The sequence below is a fragment of the Sinocyclocheilus grahami genome, unplaced genomic scaffold (genome assembly GCF_001515645.1).
Source record: "Sinocyclocheilus grahami isolate Dianchi unplaced genomic scaffold, SAMN03320097.WGS_v1.1 scaffold550.1, whole genome shotgun sequence".
Lineage (NCBI taxonomy): Eukaryota > Metazoa > Chordata > Actinopteri > Cypriniformes > Cyprinidae > Sinocyclocheilus > Sinocyclocheilus grahami.
The window spans coordinates 960,365-986,842 of record NW_015505729.1 but is presented as its reverse complement, the minus strand read 5'-3'; the positions used below and the strand labels follow the sequence as shown (position 1 = coordinate 986,842).

At 35.9% G+C, this 26,478-nt stretch overlaps 1 protein-coding gene across 1 annotated transcript in view; it reads right to left on the bottom strand.

Moving 5' to 3' along the window:
• Positions 1–1,420: 1,420 nt before the first annotated feature.
• The window catches only part of LOC107555944 (thrombospondin type-1 domain-containing protein 7A-like), a 122,097-nt gene continuing 97,039 nt past the window's right edge, over positions 1,421–26,478 (bottom strand). Inside the window, exons 11-25 of the mRNA XM_016238905.1 lie at positions 25,970–26,164; positions 24,945–25,211; positions 21,970–22,148; positions 21,614–21,619; positions 20,292–20,425; positions 20,026–20,179; positions 19,072–19,213; positions 17,460–17,605; positions 15,575–15,749; positions 12,903–13,076; positions 12,476–12,571; positions 9,970–10,052; positions 5,789–6,002; positions 5,206–5,293; positions 1,421–2,246 (exon numbers count right to left, since the gene is read on the bottom strand). Of these exons, the coding sequence (XP_016094391.1) occupies positions 2,159–2,246; positions 5,206–5,293; positions 5,789–6,002; positions 9,970–10,052; positions 12,476–12,571; positions 12,903–13,076; positions 15,575–15,749; positions 17,460–17,605; positions 19,072–19,213; positions 20,026–20,179; positions 20,292–20,425; positions 21,614–21,619; positions 21,970–22,148; positions 24,945–25,211; positions 25,970–26,164 (2,141 nt within the window). The 3' untranslated portion in view covers positions 1,421–2,158. The remainder of the gene's footprint in view (positions 2,247–5,205; positions 5,294–5,788; positions 6,003–9,969; positions 10,053–12,475; positions 12,572–12,902; positions 13,077–15,574; positions 15,750–17,459; positions 17,606–19,071; positions 19,214–20,025; positions 20,180–20,291; positions 20,426–21,613; positions 21,620–21,969; positions 22,149–24,944; positions 25,212–25,969; positions 26,165–26,478) is intronic.

Genomic DNA, 26,478 nt, shown 5'->3' with positions numbered 1-26,478 from the left:
TTCATGGCAACTACTTTCAAGTCATCTTGACATCTCAACTGGCGCCATCTTGTGTCTCAGTTAATGTATCACATTAAATGTCTTCAATATTAATATTACTGTAATGTTGCAGTGTTTGTCTTGTTGCTAGGCCAACTGTTCTGTATTTTGTAACAAACTTTTTTTTTTCCGTAGCGTAAGCTTTATAATTTAAACTTAAAACAATTGTGAATGCCAATGTGTATTGATTTGCCAAATAACCGTGTAATAAGCAGGAGAGTGTACAGCAAGCTGGTAATTATCACCAGTGTTATATTAGTATTATTTATCTATTCATATTAGCTTTTATTTCCTATGGTCCATTTTTACTTAATTTTTACATTATTTACTTTTTATTTCAGTTTTAGTTTTAATTTTAGTACTTCAATTTAACTTGAATTCTGTTTTTTTAAGTCTCTTAATATTTATATTAGAAATGCTGATCTAATACAAATGAGGGGTTATTTTGCTATAATAACCTGCACATCATCCCTTACATAATGTCCCAGCACAAACCACAGCATTTCTTTAATCTAAATTAATGAGCTGAGATTTGTTCAACCTCAAATCAGGTTTGTAACATGTAATAATGTCAAATGAATGTTTCCAAAAGTAATCTTTCAATATCAGACTATTAGTTTTTTCCGAATCTAGTTGATATGAAACTGCCTGCTGTTATTGTTTTAGTCACATTATATAAACTACAAACAGAACTGGCACAGGCGCAGACACAGTAGGATCAGTAAATCAAACACCATACTGTTAAAGCAGCACTATGTAACTTTTGGCGCTCAAGCGGTTAATAAACAGAACTGCACACATCCCGCAGAAGAACATTCCAACCGGAGCTACTTCTCTAAGTTTATGTCTATGGCGATTCACGCAGGTTTGTGTTACTCCGCAGCGGTGACGACCCGACCAGGCTACAATAGTCCAAATATAAGTACTTATTATAAGTGTACCGTAGTGATTCGGAATAAGACAAAAAAAGGGTTTGGAAGTTGAATTCATGATGTTCTCGCTCATTATATACATTTTGCAAATTTTGAACACAGAAAAGTTACATAGTGATTCTTTAAGCGCTCGAATTATGAACACAGAGCCCTTAGAATCAGAGACGAAAGACTGAAACACATGGTAAACTTCACCGACCTGGATCTCTAAGGTGAAAAGAACCATTAAAACATACAAGAGTCAATCAGGCAAAGAAAGCAAACACGTGGCTGATTGCTACTGTACATACAACAGGGGGGTTTGTGGAGTCCACACAAATCTTTTCAAGGGCCCCTTTATCACAAACAGGAGGCAACCAGTAAACAAGTATGTATAAACAAACACCAGTGAGTTCCATCAGAAGAAAAAGGGCTACTTTTGTTCTCTCTCTCTCGCTCTTTTTTTGTTGTTGTAAGAAATGTGTCTAGCACAAGACTGTACATCATCTTGCTTTGCGAGAGGCAGTTTTCTATGGCAATGCTATAAGTAAATGTTCATGCTGCACTAATATAGTGCAAAATGGAGCCTGAATACAGAAAGGAGGAAAGGCAGGCCAGAGTTTATATAGGGGCGCTAGTGAGCCCATTCAATCTGCAGTCTTTAATCCTTCTGATCACATAATATTGATGCGAAGAAGGATCCGACAGAAATCAAAGAACGTTTCAGGGCTGAAAATTCGACTAGCAAGTTAATTGGTGTATTTTGGTTGTACGAACATGCGACCTCCCAATAGCCACAGACAATGTACATATTGCAAGAGCTGACAAAAAGGGCGACTAAACAGGAGACGGGCATATTTTGTGCTTTCTCAGCAAAAAACGTCTTTATATTTAAAAAGGGTCCTGCAAGTCTATGTTACAGCAAGATGTCAATGGCAGAGAGGTGAAGGCAGACTTCCTGAAGAAGATTTGTGAAGAGTTTATGAAGGCTCTCGTGAAATAAAGTAAAAAAAAAAAAACCTTGAACGTAAAAAAAGGAGGGGGGAGAAACATTATATAAACATGGATCGAGTCTCTCTCTGAGGTTCCATTAGCGTTTTATAAAAAGCAGTCGGTGAATTTGTGCGAGTCTCCTAGTTCGAGGCTTGCACCGATGGCCGACTGTGAAAGGAGGCGAGTATCTGTAGTACGAAGCAAACGTGGTTAGGCTACATATCAGCGTCGCCATCGTAAGCCAGCGTCAGAGGCTTGAGTCTGTTGTTCATCTGTCTTCTCTGGGGCTTCTTTGGCTTTTTGCTGGGGGAAAAAAATAACATTTAAATAGCTATTATTACAAAGCAACTACATTTTGCCTCAACAGATGCAATATGATAGCAAGGTTGTTTACCTTCATATCAAGATCTATAATATTAGATATTATAATATTAGATTTTCTGAAGAAATAGACTTTTAGCTTTCTGGCTAACATCTTACACTGTATAACATTGCATTAAATCTGTCACCTCTATATCTATTGCATCTGTTTATTCAAATGTTTTAAATGTTTTGCAATATTGAAATGCCTTGCATGTGTGTTTTTCGAAGGCATTTTGTGTTGTTAGACGTCCATGCACTGCTGCTGGTTGCCATGCTCTAGTAAAGGTCTTTTTTATCATGCAATAGATGAATCTAATGTACAGTAGCTTATACCACTATAAGATTACATACTGCACCACTGTTATTCCAGTATAATTGGGATATTATTATAGTTTTTATTACCGTTTTAAATTAGTTTTTATTTTTAAATTTTCCATTTTGATTTTAAAGTTATATTAATTTTATGGTGTATTTTTATTGGTAAAAATGTCTAAATAAATGTGATTATTTTTATTTAAATTTTAGTTTAATAAAAAAAATGAAAATGAGAATTTTTTCATTAGTAAACAGCTACATACATTAAATGTTCAAACATTTTAATTAATGGAAATGTTTATATAATAACAATGTATTATTTTGCAACTTTTAATTCAATATTTAACTAGGGATTTTTCTGATATGACGAAGACAGATACTAAAAATTGTTAGCACTGATTATTAATTGTTATGATTAGTAATTAGCTGCCATGCTAACTTTTACAGGAAGCATAGCTTTAGCAATGGAGGGAACAGTGAAGCCAGCAGCACGTTCCAGCCAACTAAACTCTACAAATCAAACTTACCTTAGTGAGTACTATGACACAGAGATAGGGACACGTGTGAATACAACATCCTCTAAACCTTAGTGTCATGGTTTTAGCTCAAAAGTCATACACTAGTATCAGAACTTTTTTTTTTTAATATAAGGTGAACTTCAAGGAATATGTCAGTATTTTGCATCAAATCATAATAATAATAATAAAAAGAAGAATTTCTGAGAAGATGATGATGATGATGATGGCTATGTTAGACCTAACCATCAGGGGGCAGTGTGGGTACAGAAACTGACTACAATATGTGCCTAATGCTGGGGTTCTCAACTCTGGCAGATTTGAACTCTAATCAAACACACCTGAACAAGCTCATTAAGGTCCTCAGGATCACTAGAAACTTACAGACTGGTGAGTTTGATCAAGGTTGGAGCTAAACTCAGCAGGAAAGAGTTGTGAACGTGAAGTGAATGTATATTCAAACATTTCCTGGAATATATTAATCATATAGCTTTGAATGGATACACTGCAAAAATCCCATTCTTAATGTGCATTTTCTTAATAAGTCTTAATGTCCAGTTACAATATCTAAAAATTCTTGAAATGGGATCAGTTTACTTGAGAAGAAGCAGTGCATTATGAAGTGATTTAACCGAATAAACTATTATTTAATTGAATAAATAGATATATGATATTATAAAATATGTCATGGCATGTTGAAATGCATTTGTGTTATATTGTCTGCATTATTTCATTTCATATTTCACAAGAATTTTCATTTTAAGGTGTATTTAAGATTATTTTACACCATATTTATTTATGCTTACATTTCATTGTCATTTTATTTATTTACTGCAACATTCTATGACATATTTAATGATAAATCACTCCATAATGCATTTTTTATAGAGAATATGTCTTGAAAACTAGTGAATTTTGTCTGCACCAACAGATTTTTCCTCCAATTTTTTTAAAGTATAAATTTACAGGTTAGCAACAATTGTTGTTCGGATGAATTTATATTGTTTTATTGATTTTTGATTTGATTGATTATGAGGGGGGACTATTTAAAGACTTGTTAAGAAGATTTTTTTTTTTTTGGCAGTGTATATAAAGCTAGACCAGTGGTTCCTAACCGTGGTCCTAGAGGCACCCCAACACTGCATGTTTTGCATGTCTCCTTAATCAAACACACCTGATTCAGATCATCAGCTCATTAGTAAAGACTCCAAGACCTGAAATTGGCGTGTCAGAAAGGAGACATGCAAAATGTGCAGTGTTGGGGTGCCACCAGGACCAGGGTTGGGAACCACTGAGCTAGACTACTAAATCTTCCTGCTCACCTCCTCCAAACAGCTCCATGTGATTGGTCAGAAAGTCACATGTGACAGTGAGAAGGCGTAAGTGATGGACATGGCTGGCCACAGGGCAAGGCCATGAGGGAGGGGACTGAGCTGAGAGCTCTAGTTGAACTGAGTCTCAATGCGCTGACAGTCAGGGCAGGTGTATATCAGCTCTTGGTCGTTGGGTCCGACCCAAACCACAGAGGCACTCGGAGGAGAGCGCCGGGCCAGCATACAAAAACTGATCAATATGAAGGAGTTGGGAAGACAAATTAAAAGTGAAATACATGGAAAAAGAAAAGGAAAATCTGAATCAGTATTTTTGTCTTGTCTTTTAGGAAAACTATGCAAGAATCCTTAAAATAATTTTTTTTAGAGAATATATTTTGAATAAAGTTTCTTCTTTAATTTTTTTTCAGAATGTAACAATATTTAGTAAGGTTTAAGGTTAAAGACCACAGGAAAAAAGAATGTAAATATAATAATTTATTTAACTTATAATATTTTAAAATATATTTCCTGAATGTTTTTACTTCATGTAACATTTTAATATTAAAGTTTTATTTTATCTTAAGAATTTTTCAATATTTTTAGTGGACAAGACAAAAATATTGATTAGGAAAATGATTTTTGCAGTGAATTTGAAAGCAACTTACATGGATTAACATAAATGATGAAAAGGATGAATAAAGTAAATGTATGGAATGAACAAAATATCTAGTTTGCTGTTATAACAAATGTTCTTACCAGGCTAAGTAAGTCATAGAGACAATGAACACTAGCAGTACAAAAGCTCCAGCTGCCACACCATACACCCAGGTCTTCAGTTTGCCATCTGTGCGGATACACACACACATCAGCACAAATACACAGCTGCATCTCAGCAGTTCAGAACCAACACAACAGGCAAAAATGGCCAAAGGTATTCTGTTCAACTGTTCAGGTATTCTGTTGAGTATGTTGTTTGATGTTCCCTGTCTTGTGTTGTACAATTAGCAATAAAAAATGTGTAGCACTTTATTATTGTTTTGAACAAAATTTCTATTGTTTTATCATTTATATCTAAAAAATGTAAAATGTGCCTAAAATGTTGTGATATTGAACTTATATATCGCAAACAAACCTATATACTTTTAATTCAGACATTTGTGTCTAAATACTTTCGTGGCCACTGTATTTGTTCTTGTTAAGCCTTGTTATACACAAAAAGAGTTAAAGATAGTTAGCAGTAGCTAGTGTGAAAATATTAGTCTTGTGAATATGCTTGTGAACATGTCTCTAAGCTGGTCTTCTGCAACCATCTCAGAGTTATATAAAGCCATAAACTCACCGGGTCCGAAGGGCTGCAGGAACCAGGTGCGTCCGGAGCGGCCTGGCAGGTTGGCGGAGGGCTGAGTGGGGTTGAGGGCTCTGATCGTCTTCACGTCAGCCTTACTGTCTCCTGCGGTGGGGATCTCAAGCACCGGTATGACCGTGCACTGGTCCAACATTCCATCAGACGTTATCACCTCAGTGTAACCCTCCTCACAGCCACACACACCAGCCTGCAGGGGGAGACATTGCACCAGTTACACACATGAATCGGTACCGTTTATAACAGACAAGCAGCATACAGTACACAATAAAACAATGCTTTTATTATTATTATTATTTTTAAATAAATTTATATTTTTATTTACCAATGATGCATTAAATTGATTCATTCAAAAGTGATGAGACATTTATGATGTTACAAAAGATTTCCATTTCACAATAAATGCCGCTGTTTTGAACTTTCTATATATCAAAGAATCCTGAAAAAAAAAGCACATTCGAATGATTTCTGAAGAATCATGTGACACTGAAGACTGGATAAATTACTACTGAAAATTCAGCTTTACCATCACATGAATAAATTACATTTTAAAATACATTCTAATAGAAATATATTAATATATATAAATATATAATATATTCTATTCATCACTTTATCAAAATTTCACCATCCAGTTAGGCTCATCAACCATAACTCCTTCAAAAACAGCTAGAAACCTTGGAGTTATGATTGACGATAAACTGAATTTCTCATTGCTAAAACTGCCCGGTCCTGCAGATTTACTTTATACAACATTAGGAAGATCAGGCCCTTTCTTTGCTTTCAGAACATGCAACACAACTCCTTGTTCAAGCTCTTGTTCTGTCCAGGCTGGACTATTGCAATGCTCTCTTGGCAGGTCTTCCAGCCACTTCTAGAAAAGAGTTATTTTACATTGTAATAATATTTCAAAATATTGCTTAAAAATAAAAAAAATACCGTTATTTACTGCATTTTTTTATCTAAAAAGGCAGCCTTGATGAGAAAAAGAGACTTTTATTTTTCAAAATCATTAAAAATGTTACCCTCCCTTTACCCACTTTTGAACAGTAATGTACTTTAAAACAATAATTATATTATATATTTTAGTAAAGTTTAGAAAAAACAGACAAGGCATTTAAACAGGGATTCATAATATATCAGTGACTATATCAGTAACGGCCACTATTAACATTTATTGTTTATTTGATTTCAGAGGTACAATATCATTATTTTTTAATCAGGACTTATTTCATGACTTAAACTGTTTCGTCTTATCAATTGTACATTAAAATGTTTCAACATGTAACATTACTTGAAGCATTTGGTAACGTCTCGGCCAGAATAAACTGCAGAATAATTTGATGCTGTCAGTTCAGTGGCCAGTTAAACTGTTTAGACTGGTCTTAAAAGTTAGACACCAAATTTTTTTCTGCAAGACTGGTCATACCTTTTTAAAGCCAGTTACATAAAAACGTAGATTGACCTCATTTGAGTCGGAAAAGTAAGTCTGATAACCACTTGGTTAACTGCTAGTTAGTCAAACTAGTTCTTAAGACACAGTCTTAAGGCCTGTTCACACCAAGGACGATAACTATAAAGATAAAGATATAGTTCTAAAAATCATTCTGAATATTAAAGAATGGCAGAGTCCACACCACAGTTATAACGATAAAGACAGAGAAACGATATTGTTGGAATCACTTTGAGAATGTTTTTTTCCAGCTGATGAACGATAAAAACAGTGACAGCCAATCAGCATCAATCCTGCCATAACAAGTTTGAGAATTTAATGTGGCAGACGAGTGTGCGCTTGGAATAAACAGACAATATCGTCCGCTGGTGTGAACGCTAGTATAGTTATCGTTCTTGGTGTGAATGGGCCTTTAACATGGTGACAATGTTTATGCAACTGGCGCCAGAGTGTGGCTACCTGAAATATAATGGAAGCAGAAAATCACTCATACCAAACACTGTGTTAAAAACACAGACAGCTTTCTATTCGCAGCATTCCCTCGGCCTCTAAACAGCTGCTAATTGAATTCACTTTCCGCCTCCTGCGACTATCGCTTAGCTTACTCTCTACCAGTGTCATGTTCTTTCTTTCAGCTAACAGCTCTCTCAAACAGCTCTGTTAGATGCTAAAAATATTTCTGCAGCATCTAGCTGTCATTTCAAAGATAATTTTTGTGTTCCTTGTGCTATTTAAGTGTTTCTTCGTTCTGGAAAACATCAAGATCATGTGAATCCTGAAGGCTACGAGTGCACATTCAAGTGTGGGTGTTGATAAGATACATTCCAGCATGTGTTCTACCACTGACGAGACATTTGGATCTCCACGAGCATCACCGATACTCAGGCCTGAGTGCTTGTGTGTAAATATATGTGGAGAAACCCCCAGGTTCCTGCCGTCTGCAGGGGGTCTCTTATTCCCACTGCAATCTTGGGAGGATAATCGGCCCACGCGCAAACACAACCCTTGTCAGATCTGTGTGATCACGGTAAAACCAGAATGCACTGGGGTATTTGCATCTCTAAAGATGGGCACAGAAGAGCAGGTCTGGATGTAGCAGAAGAATCTGATATGAATACAGTCGGTTTCTTCCCACAGTAGAGGGATTCACTACACAGCAGGAGACCCGATTCAGACACGCTCACAATCTTCACTTGTATACAACATTCAGTTCATATGCAGTGGGGGAAATCGCACACTGGAGGACAAATGTGGTAGGTCACAATGAATGTTTACATCTTATATGTAGGATTATCTGCAAACAAACAAGATGTTTTGTCATGTGATCGTATAAGCTGGAAGTATTCACCATTTCTATATGGCTGTGAGGAGGACAAACAGACATGAAGTGCATCCCAATTTACGCACTTGTGCATTATTCTATGTAAAATTCCAAAATGAATAAGTGCACTTGAAATACCTGGCTGATGCACTTTAATAACCGTGAAAAAAAAAAAGTGTGGAATGCTGGACACTTCATGCACTCAATAGTCTCAGTTCTGCTTACGTAGTGAAGAGACTATCAGACTCTGGTGCTGGACAAAATAAGCATGTGAAATTCATACTAGACTGAGTACATGGTGCATAATATACGTGCATAGTGTACAGTATAGTGCACCATTTGAGTTCTTGAGTTCTGTAGACTAGTTATACATGATTATTTTTTAATGGAAACTAATTTGTTCTAATAATTGTTTTATTGTTAATTGGAAATTACAATAATATTTTAAAGAAATTAAATTAAATTAAAGAAGTTCAATTAAAGAAAACTAAAGTTGCAAAGGAGATTCTTAAAATAAAATAAAAATAAAGGGTAGTTCTATTCATTTTAACTATATACTAACCACATACTGGTAAAAAAAATGTATAGCCTGAATGCACTGGAAATCGCTTTGGATAAAAGCTTCTGCTAAATGCATAAATTGTTTTCTTTTTGAAAAGAGATTATTGTATTTATTTATTTATTTTTTACAATTTATTCTAGTAACGGTTTGGTTAACAATGTTAATTTTACCTAAAATATGATCAATAATAATAATAATAATAATGACAATAATAATAACAATTAAGAAAGTTGCAAAGGAGATCTTAGCACATCCCAACCGTATATGTCCATAAACACATTGATCATTTATTTAGAGGATCTTACAAATCAAAGGCATATGCAGCATAAAAACATTCAAAAACACCAACCACTCAAAACACTTCTGCCATCCAGAATAATATAAAGCTCACAATTGATAGTGACTTATCTTCCCTAAGGTGTTTTATTTAGCCTGTACTGATCTCTACAGCACTAGCAGTGTTACTGCTTTTAATATCCTCTGACATTGGTCATGGTGCTTGATAAATTCCATGCATAAGGCTAACACTGTTATTTTTATCAGAAAAAGACTGAATAGTAAAGTGGCTTCATAAGTTTCCATCTAAGGTTATTAAGATGGTTTCTGTTGATAAGCGGATATCAACTTTTCCTATTATAGCCAGTGCATCTTGGTTCTCATGTTCCAGCATTTCCCATTAAACATTTCAAGACTATCTCTCTCCTCTGTAGGAAGTCTAATCCTGCTGTATTGAATATCCATGCAACCCTGTTTACAGTCTGCCTGCATCCCAGCATCCCACCTCAGCAGGCGTCCACACATTAACATGCACACATACTAACCTCAGTGCAGTAGGAGCGAAGTTTGTCGCAGGCTGGGTCACATGACCTGTCAGATACCGGCTCGCTTGTCAACAGGCATCCACCTGCAGGCAAAGAAGTTCAAAGTTTTATGTAAACATTGTTTAATGACACGGTCACACACACAAACAAGCACATGATCATTTTCAGCCACAGTATTGTCCTGGAGGCAGGAGGCATCAAAGACTCTACATTCTGTTGCTCTCCCACATTCATCCTCTATTTCAATCTCTTTGGTAATGCTTAAAGAGTGCCAGACACTCTTCACTCCAATCTAATTCATGCTTAAAACCTCCCGTGTTATGATATTACTGATGTGTTAACTGATAGGCATGAGGCAGTAATAAAAACTCAACTAGATTTGTGGTGCTTGGCAGTGCAAAACTCAGTGTCACAATGCTTTTGGTTTTCATACTTTTTCTTTTATGCCATGGACCCCTCAAATATGATGATCCTCTTTCTGAGAAACCCCTTCCTAAAATATGGTAGCCAATTTACAGTGTTAAAAATGTATGTATATGTAAAATATCCAGAAAAAAGGAGCTCATATTTAGATGTAATCTATTAAACATCATGTATTTTTTTCTACACACCATTAGTGCTGTTAGACATGGACATCTATATTTTATGTCATAAGTGTGACTTTTTATCTCAAAATTTTTTACGCATGTCATAATTATGACTTTTTATCTTATAATTTTGACATTTTATCTCTCAATTATGATTTTATTTCAGAATTATGAATTACCAAAATATTGTTTTTGTTTTTTGTTTTCTTATGCGGTGGACATGGACTTCATAGTTAGATGTATAAACTAAAGGAAAACATAAAACTATGGCTGTCAATAGAATAAAATAATTAGGAATATAATATATTAAATGTTTAATATATATGTATTCACTAAGTTATTTATTTTTTACATTTTCTGAACCTTTTTCTCCCTTGTGGACCATGGTATTCTGAGTGTTTTCTAGAATTTTTTACTAGGAATTTCTCGATGGTTGCTAAGGTGTTCTGAGGGGTTACAAGGACATTTTTACATAATTTCTAGCACATTCTCAGTCTGTATGATATACTGTTCCCTCGATCTTCAAGCTTGAGCTACTCTGTCAATGTAAGTCTATGGGATTTTGCCAGTTTTATTGTCAGCCAACACAATTAAAAACGATCCTTTTCTTGGGTCGCCTATGTGTACGATCTCTTTCCATCTTCCTCTCTACAAATCGCAGCCTGTGGGAATCCACTGGATCTATAAAAGAACTGAAATGGGCAGCCGGCGGCCAGTGCAGGGGTGTTATTTTCTCCAAGCTGGGATGAATCAATACATCCAATCAACAATGAGAGCAGTGAAATAGAACTGCTCCCTAATGCCGGAACCACCCTCGACTGCTGCTGCCAGATACCATGACAATTGTTAAGGCCACAACCAGTACTAGATGTGACATTTGTGTCTAGTGTAAATCAGAAAGCTGGTTACTGGGTGATACTTGGAAAATTGGCCATGCGTTTTCTCTTTGTGTGTTTTGATGTAAAAATTCATCATTAGCAATAAGATGTTAAAAGATCTCTTCTTTATAGGTGCACTATAAACTGTAAGCATCTGCAGAAACATGTTTACCAATTAGCAGCTTGTATGAATATTCATACTTCTGCACACCTTAATATAACTCATGAATATGCATAAACAGGGACCTGGTTGCTGTAGAGGGTTTGATTACAGCCTTAGAAGTTCTGCTGCCCTGTTCTGCCAATCACAAGTGACCAGATTCATGTGTGCCATCTGGAACGAGGTCAGTTTGGACGGCTCGACACAGAGGACAAATAAACATTTGAAAATCAGAGGAACTGATTCCAAGCTTCCATTTGGTATAATTATGGCATACAAAGCTCACTGAAATCTCATTTTGCAATGCATTTATGATGTTCTTCAGCAGAGTGTGAGGGATATGGGCATATTTCTGTTCCCGTGTATTTCCACACCTGCACCAAAACAGGGAGAGACGTAGAAATACACACACAGACACATTAACATGGGAGGACAGCTGGCATGATGGTGAATGGGATTAAATGTGGGTGTCACATTGGCATGGATTAAAAGCTTATTTCCATAAAGTATATACAAATGTATAAGAGGAGGCAGCGTACACTTCAGTCTTTCTGACAGGAAATGACAGTACAGGACGTCAACTTTATCTCAAACCACAGTATGTCATCAAACACTCTCTGAGGAGAGAATATTGATGCTTCTGTCATAGTGATGGTTTCATTGTTTTATTTCTCTGAATATCGAAAGCAGATACAGTATGGCTTATCTCTGCTTCTACAATTTGTGCACCTGGGGATGCACCATTATTTTCTTTCCTCCTATATATAAAGGACTAAAAAAAAAGAATAATACAAATATTAATTTATAAAACTACTTATGTATTAACACAAAAATATTTGTTTGTTTATGTATGTATTTATTTATCTATCTATCTATCACACCTGTGACATTCAATCCATCAGAGCGCTGGCACCAGACTTGTCGAGACGAGCCTTTCCATGGACCGGTCATCCATTTGTACTCATAACACTGGCCCTCTTAAAACATAGAACAGTATTAACAGTGGCACATTCAGAAAAAAATAATGAAACCCATAACTGTTAAAACATTAAAATATGTAGGCTTAATAAAGGTATCTACAATGAAAAAAAAAATAAACGATGAAGAGACAATTTTCACTCAGAAACTTGCTAGTAAATTTCACAAAAAATCAGCAAGTAACACAGGATTAAACTTGAAATTATGAAGATGAAATAGCATTTTTGAACTCAAACATACTCCAGTAATGTTTGTTTTATTTACAATTTCAGAATTTATTTTTACAGTGAAACTGCATTGTCTGCCCTAAATGCATTGATTTTGACTGACCTGTACATGGCCTGGCTTCCCATTCCTGTTCTGGGCACTGAAGAAGGTTCTCAGGTTCCTGAGCTAGAACAGCACGAGAACGCACCTGCATCGAACCGAAGCCCAGATCGTCCCCGCTGATACAGCTCAGCTGACACGGGCTCCACACAGTCCAGTCTGTCAGGTAACACTCACCTGCCGAATACATTAACACCTCTGTTAGAAAATTAATAGGTGATTGATATTGGCATTTGCAAAGGTTGCTTAAAATTTTTTTTTATTATATATATATATATATATACACACACACTAGTCACAAAATTGAAATGTAAACCTTTTTTTATTCTAATTTTAAATTTAAAATGTGACAGCTATAAATGAGTTTTGCTGAAAGTTGATTTCAAATGGTGCAGAGAGTTCTACGGAGTGACTGGTAGCTGAAGGCATAATCAAATTCACCAAAATGTTAAATAAACAAATAAACTTTGCAAGTGACAAAGTTTTTACAGAAGTCCATTAGAGATGTATGAGGAGCTCCAGGCACATATTCTGTGTGGGCTTAGTGATTAATTAATAGATTTAATCTAAAACCCTAAAGAACCAAAATGTTTTTGCAGTTTCAACCTACTGGGTCCAAAACTAACAAATTCCGCTTGCAGACTTTCTATTTCTTTGTCCAGGATATTAAGACTCCATGTTTTTTTGTGAGTGATCTCAGGGTGTTTTTCAACAGAAGTAGGTCAGTCTGTCCTGTTGTAATAGTAGCCCTGATTTGTGAATATTTCCCAGAGTATTAATTATTCAGAAAGTTGTCCTTCCATAAAGCCCTAATCCTATGATCGTGATTATCAGAGCACGTGCGCAGTGGAAAGCCAGAGGCAGATGTGACACCTGAGTACACAGAGTACACTCGAGTCTTTGTGTGAATAGCTAATGAAGTTACACAACACTGGGATGAATATTCACATGCACAAGCGGCACATCATCATTATTTAAGAAACATTTGTGTGAAAAAAGAGACCGGAACAGGAAAAAAATGTGAAGACAGAGGGAGCACAGCAGTAGGTCACAGCTGGAGTTTTATAAATCGGGGCGAGACTGGATGTGTGCCAGGAAGCTACGCTTCAAGAATGAAGAATGAATGATGGGGTCAAAGGTCAGAGCGAGTGAAGCACTGTGCAACTTTCTAAAAAAAGCAAAAACCACAACTACACTGAGAGCAAAGCATCATGTAACTTACCCTACCACAACACAAATCTGCACTGCATGCGCTGGTGTGTTGTTACTGTCCCCATAAAAAACCTCAATCATGACCCTCTCCTGCTGCCACAAAGGACTTGTCAAAATATTGTCTTATTATCTGTCACTCACCTGCTGAAATAAAAAGCTATCAAAAGCCTGTCTGAAAATAACTTTGTTTCCATTCATTTCCTGTGTAATTACAGTATAATAATGGACAACAAGCCATGAAGTTTAATTCTCCATCTTGTTGCATGAGGTAATACAGTAAGGTATTTGAGGGTGTTGAATTATAGTTGTGTGATATCCCAGTGAATATTTCACACAGTGCCTCATAAAAGCTGCCTTGTAAATGTGCCAAAGTAGGTCTGACAGATTTAAAAGTGAACTGCTATAAACACGAGACTTTTCTCTAATGCACTCCTATGGATCAGGTAGTTTCAAACTTTTTGATGCCCAGGACAACCAAATATGATGATCCCCATGCAAGAACACCCCTTCATAAAATATAAAGATATCTATATATTGTCCAGTATAATGGCCAATTTATACTGTTTGAGAGTTCTTTTTTTTCTCTCCTTGAGAGAAAGCATGATATATTTTTGCTACACTACATAATTGGCTTTTATATTGTCATTACAATAAATAAAATAAAAATAGTATGTAGATATTTACTTTACTAAATATCTCTTAAAAATTAATTACATTTTTTTTTTGCCTTTTAATAGAATGAAACAATTACAATTAATCTCATGATTTCTTTTTTATCCAATCTTTAGAAAGCAAAACAAAACCGAAATATCAAATTCTGTAAATGTGTTAAACATATTACCGTCGACAAGTTTGGGGTTGGTCAGATTTTTTACTGTTTTTGAAGTCTCTTATATTCACCAAGGCTGCTTTATTTGCTCAAAAATACAGTAAAAACAGAAATATTATTACAATTTAAAATAGCTGTTTTCTATTTTAATATATTTAAAAATATAATTTATTCCTGTGATGGCAAAGCTGAATTTTCAGCAGCCATTACTCCAGTCATCCGTGTCACATGATCCTTCAGAAATCATTCTAATATTGCTGCTCAAGAAACATGTCTTATTATTATCAGTGTTGAAAACTATTGTGTTGTTCAGTATGTTATTCATAGATGAATAAAAAGTTAAAAAGAACAGCATTTATTTGAAACAGAAAACTTTTGTAAGATTACAAATGTCTTTAATGATACTTTTGATAGTAACATTGCAGAATGAAAAAATAAAATAAAAGAAATAAGCAAACTCAAAATTTACTGATCCCAAACTTTTGAATAGTAGTGTATATTGTAACAAATATTTATGTACTTAATCATGTAATTAATGTCAGTTTCTGAACCCAAGATTTACATCAGTGAGGCGCTTCAATTTCAATGCTTGCCTTCAACAGCATGTCATCACATTCGTGGCAATAGTTGATACCTGGGCAGGGCACCGTGCAAGACTCTTGCAGGATGATCTGTTTGTCCTCATCCACTGTCTGCTCCAGGTCTCCGCACAGTTCCTCATCCACCATACTGCCCGGATCCTTCCCCGAGCCATCGGACACAAAGCAGGACACGTTCCTGAAGCGCAGGCCCTCTCCACACCGTGCACCCTAATGAAACAGGGAGTTTTAACATTAATGACTACAACTGGACACCAGCTGTGGTAAAAAATAAAAATAAATAAACTTTTTGTAGTCCTAGTGGAGATTGAGGATGAACTTTACACAGAAAAGCAGCTTCTTTGTTGCTCTAAACCTCGAAAGAGCAAAACTTCTCATGATGACACAAAATGAGGCAGGAAGAAATGCCAACATTGTTTCTCTGTCCTCATGTTTCGCACTGTCAGCTACCCGCATTATTTTTTCATAGCTACTGAAAATCTCTAAAAACATGAGGCACAAGTGAAGCATTGCTGCTAGAGACTGCTGCGGGCTGTCAGAAGACACTTTAGAGACAGGCATCCGAGAACAAAGGCCAGAGTCAATATTCTCTCACAGCCTGCACTGTGACGGGGGCATGAGGTACGAGGGGGGAAGGAGAAAGAGAGACGGGAAGAAAGGAGAGAACAGAGAGGCTGTGTGCTTTGTCTGTTGTCTTTAATTAAACCCCCTGTTGGGTCCTGAAAACCAGACTGATGACAGGAGGAAGACGACAGCAGAAACGTTGCGGAAAGGCCAAAGCAGGAGAGGATTGGGGAATATTCTAAATATACCTAAACACTGCTGCAGATGAAATGAAGTGATGGTGGTTTACTATAGGGAAAGGCGCCTCAAGTAAGATGAAACCTTCTTAAGATGTTCATATCGGCTTGCAAAATAAAACGCTCATTGCATTACATAGGTTTTATACAATCAGGTTACTTTTTTACGCATTAACTTACAGTCACATTAGTAAAATTTCAGCTAAATTTTGCATGCAACAACAAGTCTAATGTTCATTGTCGGTAACGTAGAGATATATGAAGCTCAGGTCACAAGCAGCTTTTTGTTGGTCAGTGTGGCGGATTTGCATGACCGACTTGAGCATCTGAAAATCTGTGCAAATCTCACGCAAAACTCCTGATCGCACGGATTCCTATTGAAATGACTGGATTTCACCCTAGTCAAGCAACGGTAAATATGCCCGCACCTTAACTAAGATCCTTTATTAAATAAATAATGTGGTTCATTTAGCATTTATTTCATTTATTTACTGACATATACTAATAAATTCAGTATGTTGGGAAAATAGGACTATATATGCATACATAAAAATACTGTACATGCATACATATGCGAAAATATTGTACGACAATGTACTGTATGAGCAAGATGTGTGTATCATGCACACCACAACCAGCTATTCCTGTGATGGCACAGTTGAGATTTCAGCATCATTACTCCAGGCTTCAGTGTCACATGATCCTCCAGAAATCATTCTAATACTGTATGCTGATTTGCTCAAGAAACATGTCTTATTATCAGTGTTGAAAACAGTTGTGCTTTTAGGATCATCTTTCAGGATTCTTTGAACAGAAAGTTCAATGGAACAGCATTTATTTGAGAAATCATTTTTTTAACATCATTATAAATGCCTTGAACAATTCTCGCTGAATAAAATAATTAATTTCATTTAAAGAGAAAAAATAATCTTACTTGCCCCAAACTTTTGAACGCCAGTGTATCTATACATTTTTCTGCCTATACAACTTTTTCCCTTAACACTTCTATGCCTGATATGTTAAAAAAAAAAAACATCCATGAACTACATTTTAAAATATTTAATTCAGCTTATTGTCCAAAATGAATAAAGAAAGCTCAGCGACTCATCAGGAAACTCACCTCAGATCTGCATGGAGACCAGGTGCTGTATCTCCAGCTGTAGCAGGGTTTAACAGGACAGGGCTTCCACTGTTCCAGCTGTGAGAAACATGGCCGCCCATCACCCTGAGAGGCCTGGATCACAGTTCTCCTTCTCCAGAGCTTCCCTACAAGAAACATTTAAAGAAAAACAGATATTTTTCACGATGCTGCATTGTAGCATTGCTAAAGTTTTAAAACCCTTAGTATTTGTTGTTGCAACACAACATTTTCTATAAGACACGGCAAATGTTATTTTAAAATTCACTCATATACTGGAAGCACAACTCCCTAGTTATTCGGATGCTTGCTAAAGATGATGCTCATCTTATGCTTTAAAAACAAGCAAAGTGACTCCTTGAATGAAATAAAGGCTTTTACAGTAAGTGAATTATCTCATGATGTTACACACACACACTAATCTCAGGTAACTCAATCCCTCTCCAATGGAAGCCAAAAACGATATGTGACCTGAAAGTCTTTCTTTCTGTGTAGTAATGTTCCACCCGTCTGTGAATAACTTAATCTGCCAGGCATTTTTCAAGCCTAATTCCAGGCCCTGAAACCACTCTGAATATTCATCTCTCCCCCTCTTGATTTTCTTAAATCGATTCTGCAGGGCTGAGGAGAGGGATAGAGAGAAATGGAGTGTAGACTATTTCAGGGAGAATGCATCCTTCTGTTTAAGAGTGGCACACAGGGGATGCTTGCAATAAAACTCTTCTCTCACAAGAACGATTATTTTGCATGGCAACACAAAAAACTAAATAACAAAACCTTCATAAAACTTCAAAACGTGTGTGACTAAAATTACAACAGAGCAAGCACTTATAGGTATTTATGTATTTTTCTTCTAAAAACATGATTTTATAGAGCATATGACCACTCATTTCTTAAGCAGTGTTAGCTAATGTTAAGATCTAAAGGGATCTCTTCTGTTGTACGATCCCATAATCATCTTTCTTCATTAATGGGGTTTGGGGGTCAGTAAGTTTTAATATATTATAAAATGTAATTTACTCCTGTGATGACAAAGCTAAATTTTCAGCAGCCATTACTCCAGTCTTCAGTGTCACATGTTCCTTCAGGAATCATTCTAATATGCTGATTTGTTGCTCAAGAAGTAACTATTCAGTGCTATTTGAGCACATTTAGCACGCTGTTTTCGTTCAACTCAAAGTGTAAACGACGTAAACAGCATATCTGCGTGCTGGAGGAGATGAATTGTTAAATAAAGTCGTTTTTTTTTTTCTTTTGCGCTCAAAAAGTATTCTCGTAGCTTCGTAAAATTATGGTTGAACCCCTGATGTCACATGGATTATTTTACCGATCTCCTTGCTGAGGAGCAGAGAGCTCTCAGATTCCATCAAAAATATCTTAATTTGTGTAACGAAGATGAACGGAGGTCTTACGGGTTTAGAATGACATGAGGGTGAGCAAATAATGACATAATTTTCATTTTTGGGTGAACTATCCCTTTAAGAGGCCAGGTGACAGATGAATAGCCACATTTGTCAAATCATATAGTGATTTTTTAGTCTTCGCATGTATCTGGTAGCCAGCATGTTCTAGTTAAATTTCAGTCAATATATACCTGTAATATTATAGGAGTAATGGAAGCAGTTGGTGTTCAGGGTGCATGTTTCTTTCTCTGTAGTTGAAGGACACTGTTTCCCTTCCCCAGGCTGACGTATAGGGCTGGCGGTCCGCTGTCTTGTACTATTGACATTGCATGGCTTCAAAAAAAACAAAAAAACAGAACAAAACAAAGCTTTCAATGAACAAACGATGATCAACGAACAACAAAAGAACAATCAAATGGACAAAAGAAAGGACTTGAAATATTCAGCATATGTGCAGCAGATTAATTTCGCTTTCACATTTCCCTTGTTATTTCAGACATTGGCAGCTCTTTCTGAGGGAAATAAATTCCTCTCTGATGTCATGTGTAAGATGTTTTAAGCCTTCCCGCATTTTCACCACAGGGATACTCTCAGTATCCATGGCAATTAGCTACCCTTGCAGTTTGGTGGCAGTGTGCATGGGAATCACACTGAGACAGACGTGAGTAACCCTCCCCCCGAGAGATTCCTCAGTAATACCTATACACACACACTTATGCCACTGCAAACTATTTGTTGTGTGAACTCGCAACCCACTCCGAGCGGCCAACCCCTGCCATACACAACACCATCCTCAATTTTCTTATTTTGCCTTGTATTTACCATTTGCCTGTGCATGGCTGATCAAAAATGTTTGATTGGTGTTGAGCAGCTCTGAAGAACATGCTGTGTCTCAAATCCTCCTCTGCAGGAGATGGAAAAATAGGAGGAAGAGGTTCCAGCCTGGCTAATCTGCATGCATTTAAACTTATCATATAAAGGTTGGGTTTTGCAGGGGGCGTTTGCATTGAAAAGTGTTGCACTCAGCTTCATCATACACACCACGCATGGAATAACTGATTATCCATCACAACACTGTAGAGGGAAAATAGGATTGTGTGCTATACTGAACATTAGATGTGCTCCTGATCAATGTTTCCTCTCACCAATAGGCATTGACTCCAAGGGCCCCAATCAGTCAAAACGCAGTCCCCAGGACAGGGCAACTTGCTCTCTCGGGCTCCAAGCGGCATCTCCTCTGGATCACAGAGATAGTCTTCTACAAGGTCTGAAGGTCCATCAACAGTGTTTTGCATGCACCTTCATGAAAAGAAACATCTGTTAGGACCACCATGAACTTTGATTGTTCTTTGACACTTTGAGTGTTAAGTAGTAATACTGTTGCTAATGTTGTTGTTTGAGTCAGTCATACCTAACTTTCCTCGTCTGTACACCTTCCCCGCAGTTCTCCTTCAGATCAACATTACTGACCTTCCAGACACTCCACGGCTCAGCCACCCACACATACTGACTGCAGTCACTCAGACAGGGTACCACTTCATACACCTGAGAAACACCACAGAGGTTTCAGCTTGTTCGCCAACTTTTTGGGGAATAATCCTATTTATAAAGCTTTATTGGTACACTTTACCAGTTTTATTCAATCAACATTTGTTCGTTCTTCAGTTATCATGAATTAACAGTGAAATAACAATTATTTAGAGCATTTATTAATTTAGATAAATAGGTAAATGCTTTTATTCATCAAATAATCCTGAAAAAAAAGGTTTCACCAAAATCATTTGCACCAAATCTGTATATTAGACTGATTTCTGAAGACTGGTGTAAGGGCTGCTAAAAAAATCAGATTTGCAATCACAGGAATTAATAAATTTTTTTAATATTTAATTTGTTAAATTAGAAAACAGTTATTTGAAATTTTTATACCATTTCATGATATTACTGTTTTTTTTTTTGGCATTTTATACCTTTTATTTAGATAGGACAGTAGGTCGACAGGAAGCGAAGGGGGTGAGAAAGAGAGAGGGGGGTGGGATCAGGAAAGGTCCACGAGCCGGGACTCGAACTCGGGATGCCCAAAGTGCAAAGGCACTACATGTCGGCGCGCTGCCCGACGATATTACTGTTTTTTGTATTTTATATATATCTGTATTTTGCAGCCTTGCTAATCATAAGAAACTTCTTTCAAAAACATAAAAAAAAATCTGACCAACCTCAAACTTTTGAACGGTAGATAATACATTAACTAATATGAATTAATGATCTAAAATGAACTAATTTATGTTATTACTGATGTTCATTAAAAATATCTCAACAAGAAAACAAACATTAAAAAGCTACTTTTTAATCTATCACCTACTTAATATTCATGAGCCAAGCCAATCAGGTTTATAATGAGTCCTGTTACTTTTGAGATCATTTCTATGTCCTTGGACCTCAAAGCCATACATTTATCAAAATCTTGAATTAATAAATATCTCAACAAGAAAACAAACATTAAAAAGCTACTTTTTAATCTATCACCTACTTAATATTCATGAGCCAAGCCAATCAGGTTTATAATGATACTTTTGAGATCATTTCTATGTCCTTGGACCTCAAAGCCATACATTTATCAAAATCTTGAATTAATAATTGATCAAAACTGATTATCATCAAAATATTATCATTAAAAAAATAATTGGTTAATCACGTGTGCACCATCATCAATCATTTAAAACCTGAGATTTTTACCTGAGCCTGTTGCAGGATTCCCGCCATGAGAAGAGAGAGAGAGAGAAGATGAAAGGGAGAAATGCGGAAAACAGAGAAGTTGTTACATGCCATTCATTAGTCACTTCCAAAACCTCAGAAGATCGTTTGATGCTGTGGAAATTCACATAATCTTTAATGATCTAAAGCTATGATGCACAAACAATATCCCATGATTACAGTATATGAACATATTAGTAAACCCCATTGCTCTGCATTAAAGAAACATGTTATTCCGTGTAGTCCTTTGATCAATAATTTACAGCACCCCAGTAATTCATCATTAAAACAAGACAAGCACATATTCATTACAAAAACATAACCGGGTCCCTGCATACCTGATTAACATGGTCCAGTTTGGGGCAGGGCCTGCCACCGTTATAAGGTTTCTCCCGAAGCCACTTGGACCGTACTTTGACTCCACTGCCACAGGACTTACTGCAACGGGACCAGTTTGACCACTCGCTGAGCTTACAGTCAGATGGACATGGAATGATACACGCTTCCTCTATGTAACCTTCAAGAGCCAAAAGAGAGAAGAATGAAACTTAGCATTTCTATTATAGTGAGTAAAACCAACATGATACAGTTATGATGCTGGTTACTGGAGTAAGCCTAATAAATTGTGACAGATGAAACAGTATTAAGGTCAAGGTTGTGGCATTTGCACTGATATGGTCTGCTGAAGTTTCATTTTACATCACAACTTGCAAAGGTTATAGTTTGTTTCTGGAACGGGAAAGCTATGTTAGACAGCTCAAGTCCTGAACATTTCAGAGGATTATTCAAACAGCATAATACTTTGCTCCTTCAAACCTACAAGCACACAAATATCTGATTTAAATTGGATGATTGATGTTTAAAAAGCTGCAATAGCTGCGCAAACATGATGATGGAAGTTTGCTGATGAAAAAGCAAAGGAATAAATGGTACATAAGTAGATGGTATTTATAAATGATCACCAATATACAATTTAGTATTTACTCAAAATGTTTGAAATATTATTTAAATATATTATTGTGGTAAAAAATAATAATAACAGACATCACAAAAAAAAAAAAAAAGATTTAAAAGTCAATTCAAAGCATGAATTTTGTCATGAAATAAAAATGGTAATTGCAACTTTTGGTCGCACAGTTCTGGCTTTATTTCTCACAATTCTTATGTTATACTGAATCTCACAATTTTGACTTTTATTCTCAGAATTCTGTGCTAATTAAAAAGTTAAACCTGCAAATTGTCAACTTAGAATTCCAAGAAAAAGTCAGAATTGTGAGATGTTAACTTATATCATGAGAAATAAACACAATTGTGAGAAATAAAGTCAAAATTATGTGTTATGAACTTACAATTCTGAGAAAATAAGGCCGAAGTGAGATATAAACTCGGAATTGAGAGAAATAAAGTCAGAATTATGTGTTATAAACTTACAATTCTGAGAAATGAAGTCCACATTGTGAAATTTAAATTCATAATAGTGATAAAGTCACAATTGTTAGATAAAAAGTTTTTATTTTTTATTTAAGTTTTTTAATTTTCTGGAAGAGAGAGGCTTCCACATTAACTGCTCCAATGGTGGGAAAAATCTTCATTTTAGATCATTTGTAATTGTAAATTTTAGAAAATGTCATTTTAAAATTAAAATTAAGAAATTGAAATCTAATTTAAATGAACACAGTTGACATTTTTTATAGTGGCACTAAATTAATAAAGTTTAATGATTAAAAAGTAAATTATTGTTAATATTTTGTTAAACACCTTAATATTGTTAAACAGCTTCTCATTCAAAACTCAGTTTTTTTTTTCTTAGATAGCCTGTATCAATAATAAATTGGACAACACAAAATAATTCTTATACACAGACATGAATATACACACCATCAAAAAAAAAAAAAAAAAAAGTCAAGATATCTGTATATAGTTACACTTTTGAACCAGAATCCATATCACAAAAATTTGGATTAAACACGCTCAACCCCAATCCCACCCCCCCCCACCCCCCGCCCGCTCCCCCTACAAATCGCCTTGGGCAACATGTCAGTCTGACAGCCTCACAAAATGGCAACTATGCTTCAAATCATGAGGGGTATGAGGTCTGATTGGAGTGAGGGATGTCTCAGAGGAAGCAGGAAGAGCACATCTTCACTCTAGGAATGCCGAGTTTTTAAGTCAGTCGCAAGCCTCCAGCTGAGAGCGTACAATCCATACTAGAGGATTGTGACTCATAAAGAGAGAGGCCTTAACAGTGAGCTCCTTGCTGCAGGAGGTGGCAAGAGGTGCGGCGCTCCCAATTAGATCACGAACACTGTTGCGGAAAGCTGATTTTCTATTAAGACAAGCTCTTTGCGTTATTTACTTGAGATGGACTAACTATAAGGAATGATTTTGATAGATATGAATGCTTCAATCGTGCATTATGTAATTAAAAGCAAAATTACATAGGATATTACTGTACATCTTGTTTTCTGACAAATTTCTCACAAAAAAGTGAGTTTATGCTTAAAACAAGAAGAACAATGGGGTAAGAAAAATACATTTATTATAAAGGGAAAACAAGATTTCTCAATTTAGATTTTTTTTTTTTTGAAAACAAGACTTGATATAACTTAAATTAACATAATAGATATATAGTCAATTTAAGAATAGTATGAAGAATATTTAGATTTACTTGAAAATGAGACAAAAAAGACAAAACTACTCTCTAATCTAAACGAATTTTTCCCTGTGCAAAAATCTGACTGCATTTTAAATAATAGGAGAAAACAGATAAGGCTTTTATTTCAGTTGAGGCTAATTGTATTATATAAATGAAATCTGTTTTCATAAAAAAATATTTGGTTTAATTTTCCACTCACATTTCTCTTCACATGAAATGTTATTTTTGTAAAGTTATTTTGTATTTATTTTGAAGAGGTATTAGTATTATTCGTGTAGTATTATTATTTTGTATTATTTTTTAATAAAAAAATGTTGTATATATATATATAAACAAATTTTTTAAATAAAAGTTATATTTTTATTGGATGGTTATTTTGTGTAAAAAGAAGTTGAACAAAACGAATGAATATAACAATAAAATATCGCCTAAATTTACAAGATGATATTTCTGTCAAAAAATAAAAAAAAGACAAACAAAAACATGTGTAAAAATGTACTCTTCTCGACACAGTAACGCTGGCTAAACCAATGACGCGAGTATGGGGCGGGACAATCTGTTTGTCTGACCAATGGCAGATAGGCAGATAAATTAATCCTTATTTTTACAATGACACTAGTGGTGCAGGAATGATACACCTACGTTTTTTTCACCCACCGTGACTGTTGCAACGTGACGTCTCCACGAGGCGGTTGTCCTGGTCGTAGCACACCATGGCTTGAAAGCGGTAACCCTGGCCACACTCCTTGATATCACCTTGCACTTTCATACCCAAAAGGCCCTCTACTCGCCCACCCTCGGGCAGGATGCAGTCGGACCAGTTCCCCACGGGCTGGGCATTGTACTTGTTGCAGGGGCAGTATTGGGTTTCACTCAGAGGATACATCTGTGTGTTTTTACATTGTTCTCTCTTTTTGCTTTTACCTATGCCAGAAAAATCACACAAACATACACTATTTTAAGATGTTAGATCAAAAGTCATAAGGTCATGTTATCCATTTAAATATGCTTTCATGTTCAGGGAAATAAATCTTTTGTAATAATATGATATGGAACACACTGCTAACAGAATGATCCTCCTTTGGTCAAAACATACTGATCTGGTAATCATGAGTAAGTAGACTTATCCAAATTGAAAGACATATTGCACTAATCTTATGTAATCCCTTTGCAAAGTTGCTTGACTTGCAGCAGGTCATCTAAAGGGCAAATAGGTCTTTGGCACACGCACTGTATTTTGTTAACCTCTAAATAACCGACTAAGCTTCCCATGGTACATTGTACTAAAGGTCAAACCACATTTCTGGCTCAACTGAGGTACAGGCATATGCATCTAACAAAAAACATTTTGCAAAAGTATTTGGAACACAGAGGGTTTTGCTCAAATTAATCAATCGTCATCACACAAGAGACATGATTTTTTCACTACCACTGTAAAACAATACACACGTCATCAAACTTAAAAAAATAATAATAATAATAATAATTATTAAGAAATGTTTCTTGAGCAGCAAATTGGCATATTAGATCAAGGAGCATGTGACACTAGCTACTAAAATGCATCTGAAGGAATCATAACGCAAATGTGCTGTAAAACATCAAAGATGTAGGTGAGAAGAGCTTGTTTGATGACTTGACATCAGGAAGCCTTAAGATTTAGACTCACTAAATCCAGCACTTACCAACAAGGGTCCTTTTCCTAGTTCGGACACCCACACAATCAGCAGCGCAGGATGAGAATTTGGACCAGGTAGTCAGCTGGCAGTCATCCTGACATGGAAGCTGGCAGGACTGAGTGAGTTGAGGCATAGGACCCGCAAACTTAAGACAGGCCGCAACGTCTGCAGGTCCACCATCCAACTTCTTACATGATACGGCTGAGGGAGAAAAGACGAAGGCCAATAGTAAACCAATAGTACCGCCAGAAAAAGAAACAAAACTAAAAAAAAACCTTCTCTTAAGTTAATACAAATAAATATCAGTCCACTCTCACCTATAAAGCTGCACATATAGAATAAAGATAACTATCTTGTGATGGATTACACGAGAGGGCAGTTAAATGCCTATTGACTCAAGCAGCCAGACGGATCCAGATTTATATCACCGAATGAGGGTAAAAGCTATTGTATTGGATTGCTTTTTCAGTCATGCCGGCATAGTGAGGGATACTATTACGTAAAATGTTTGTTAA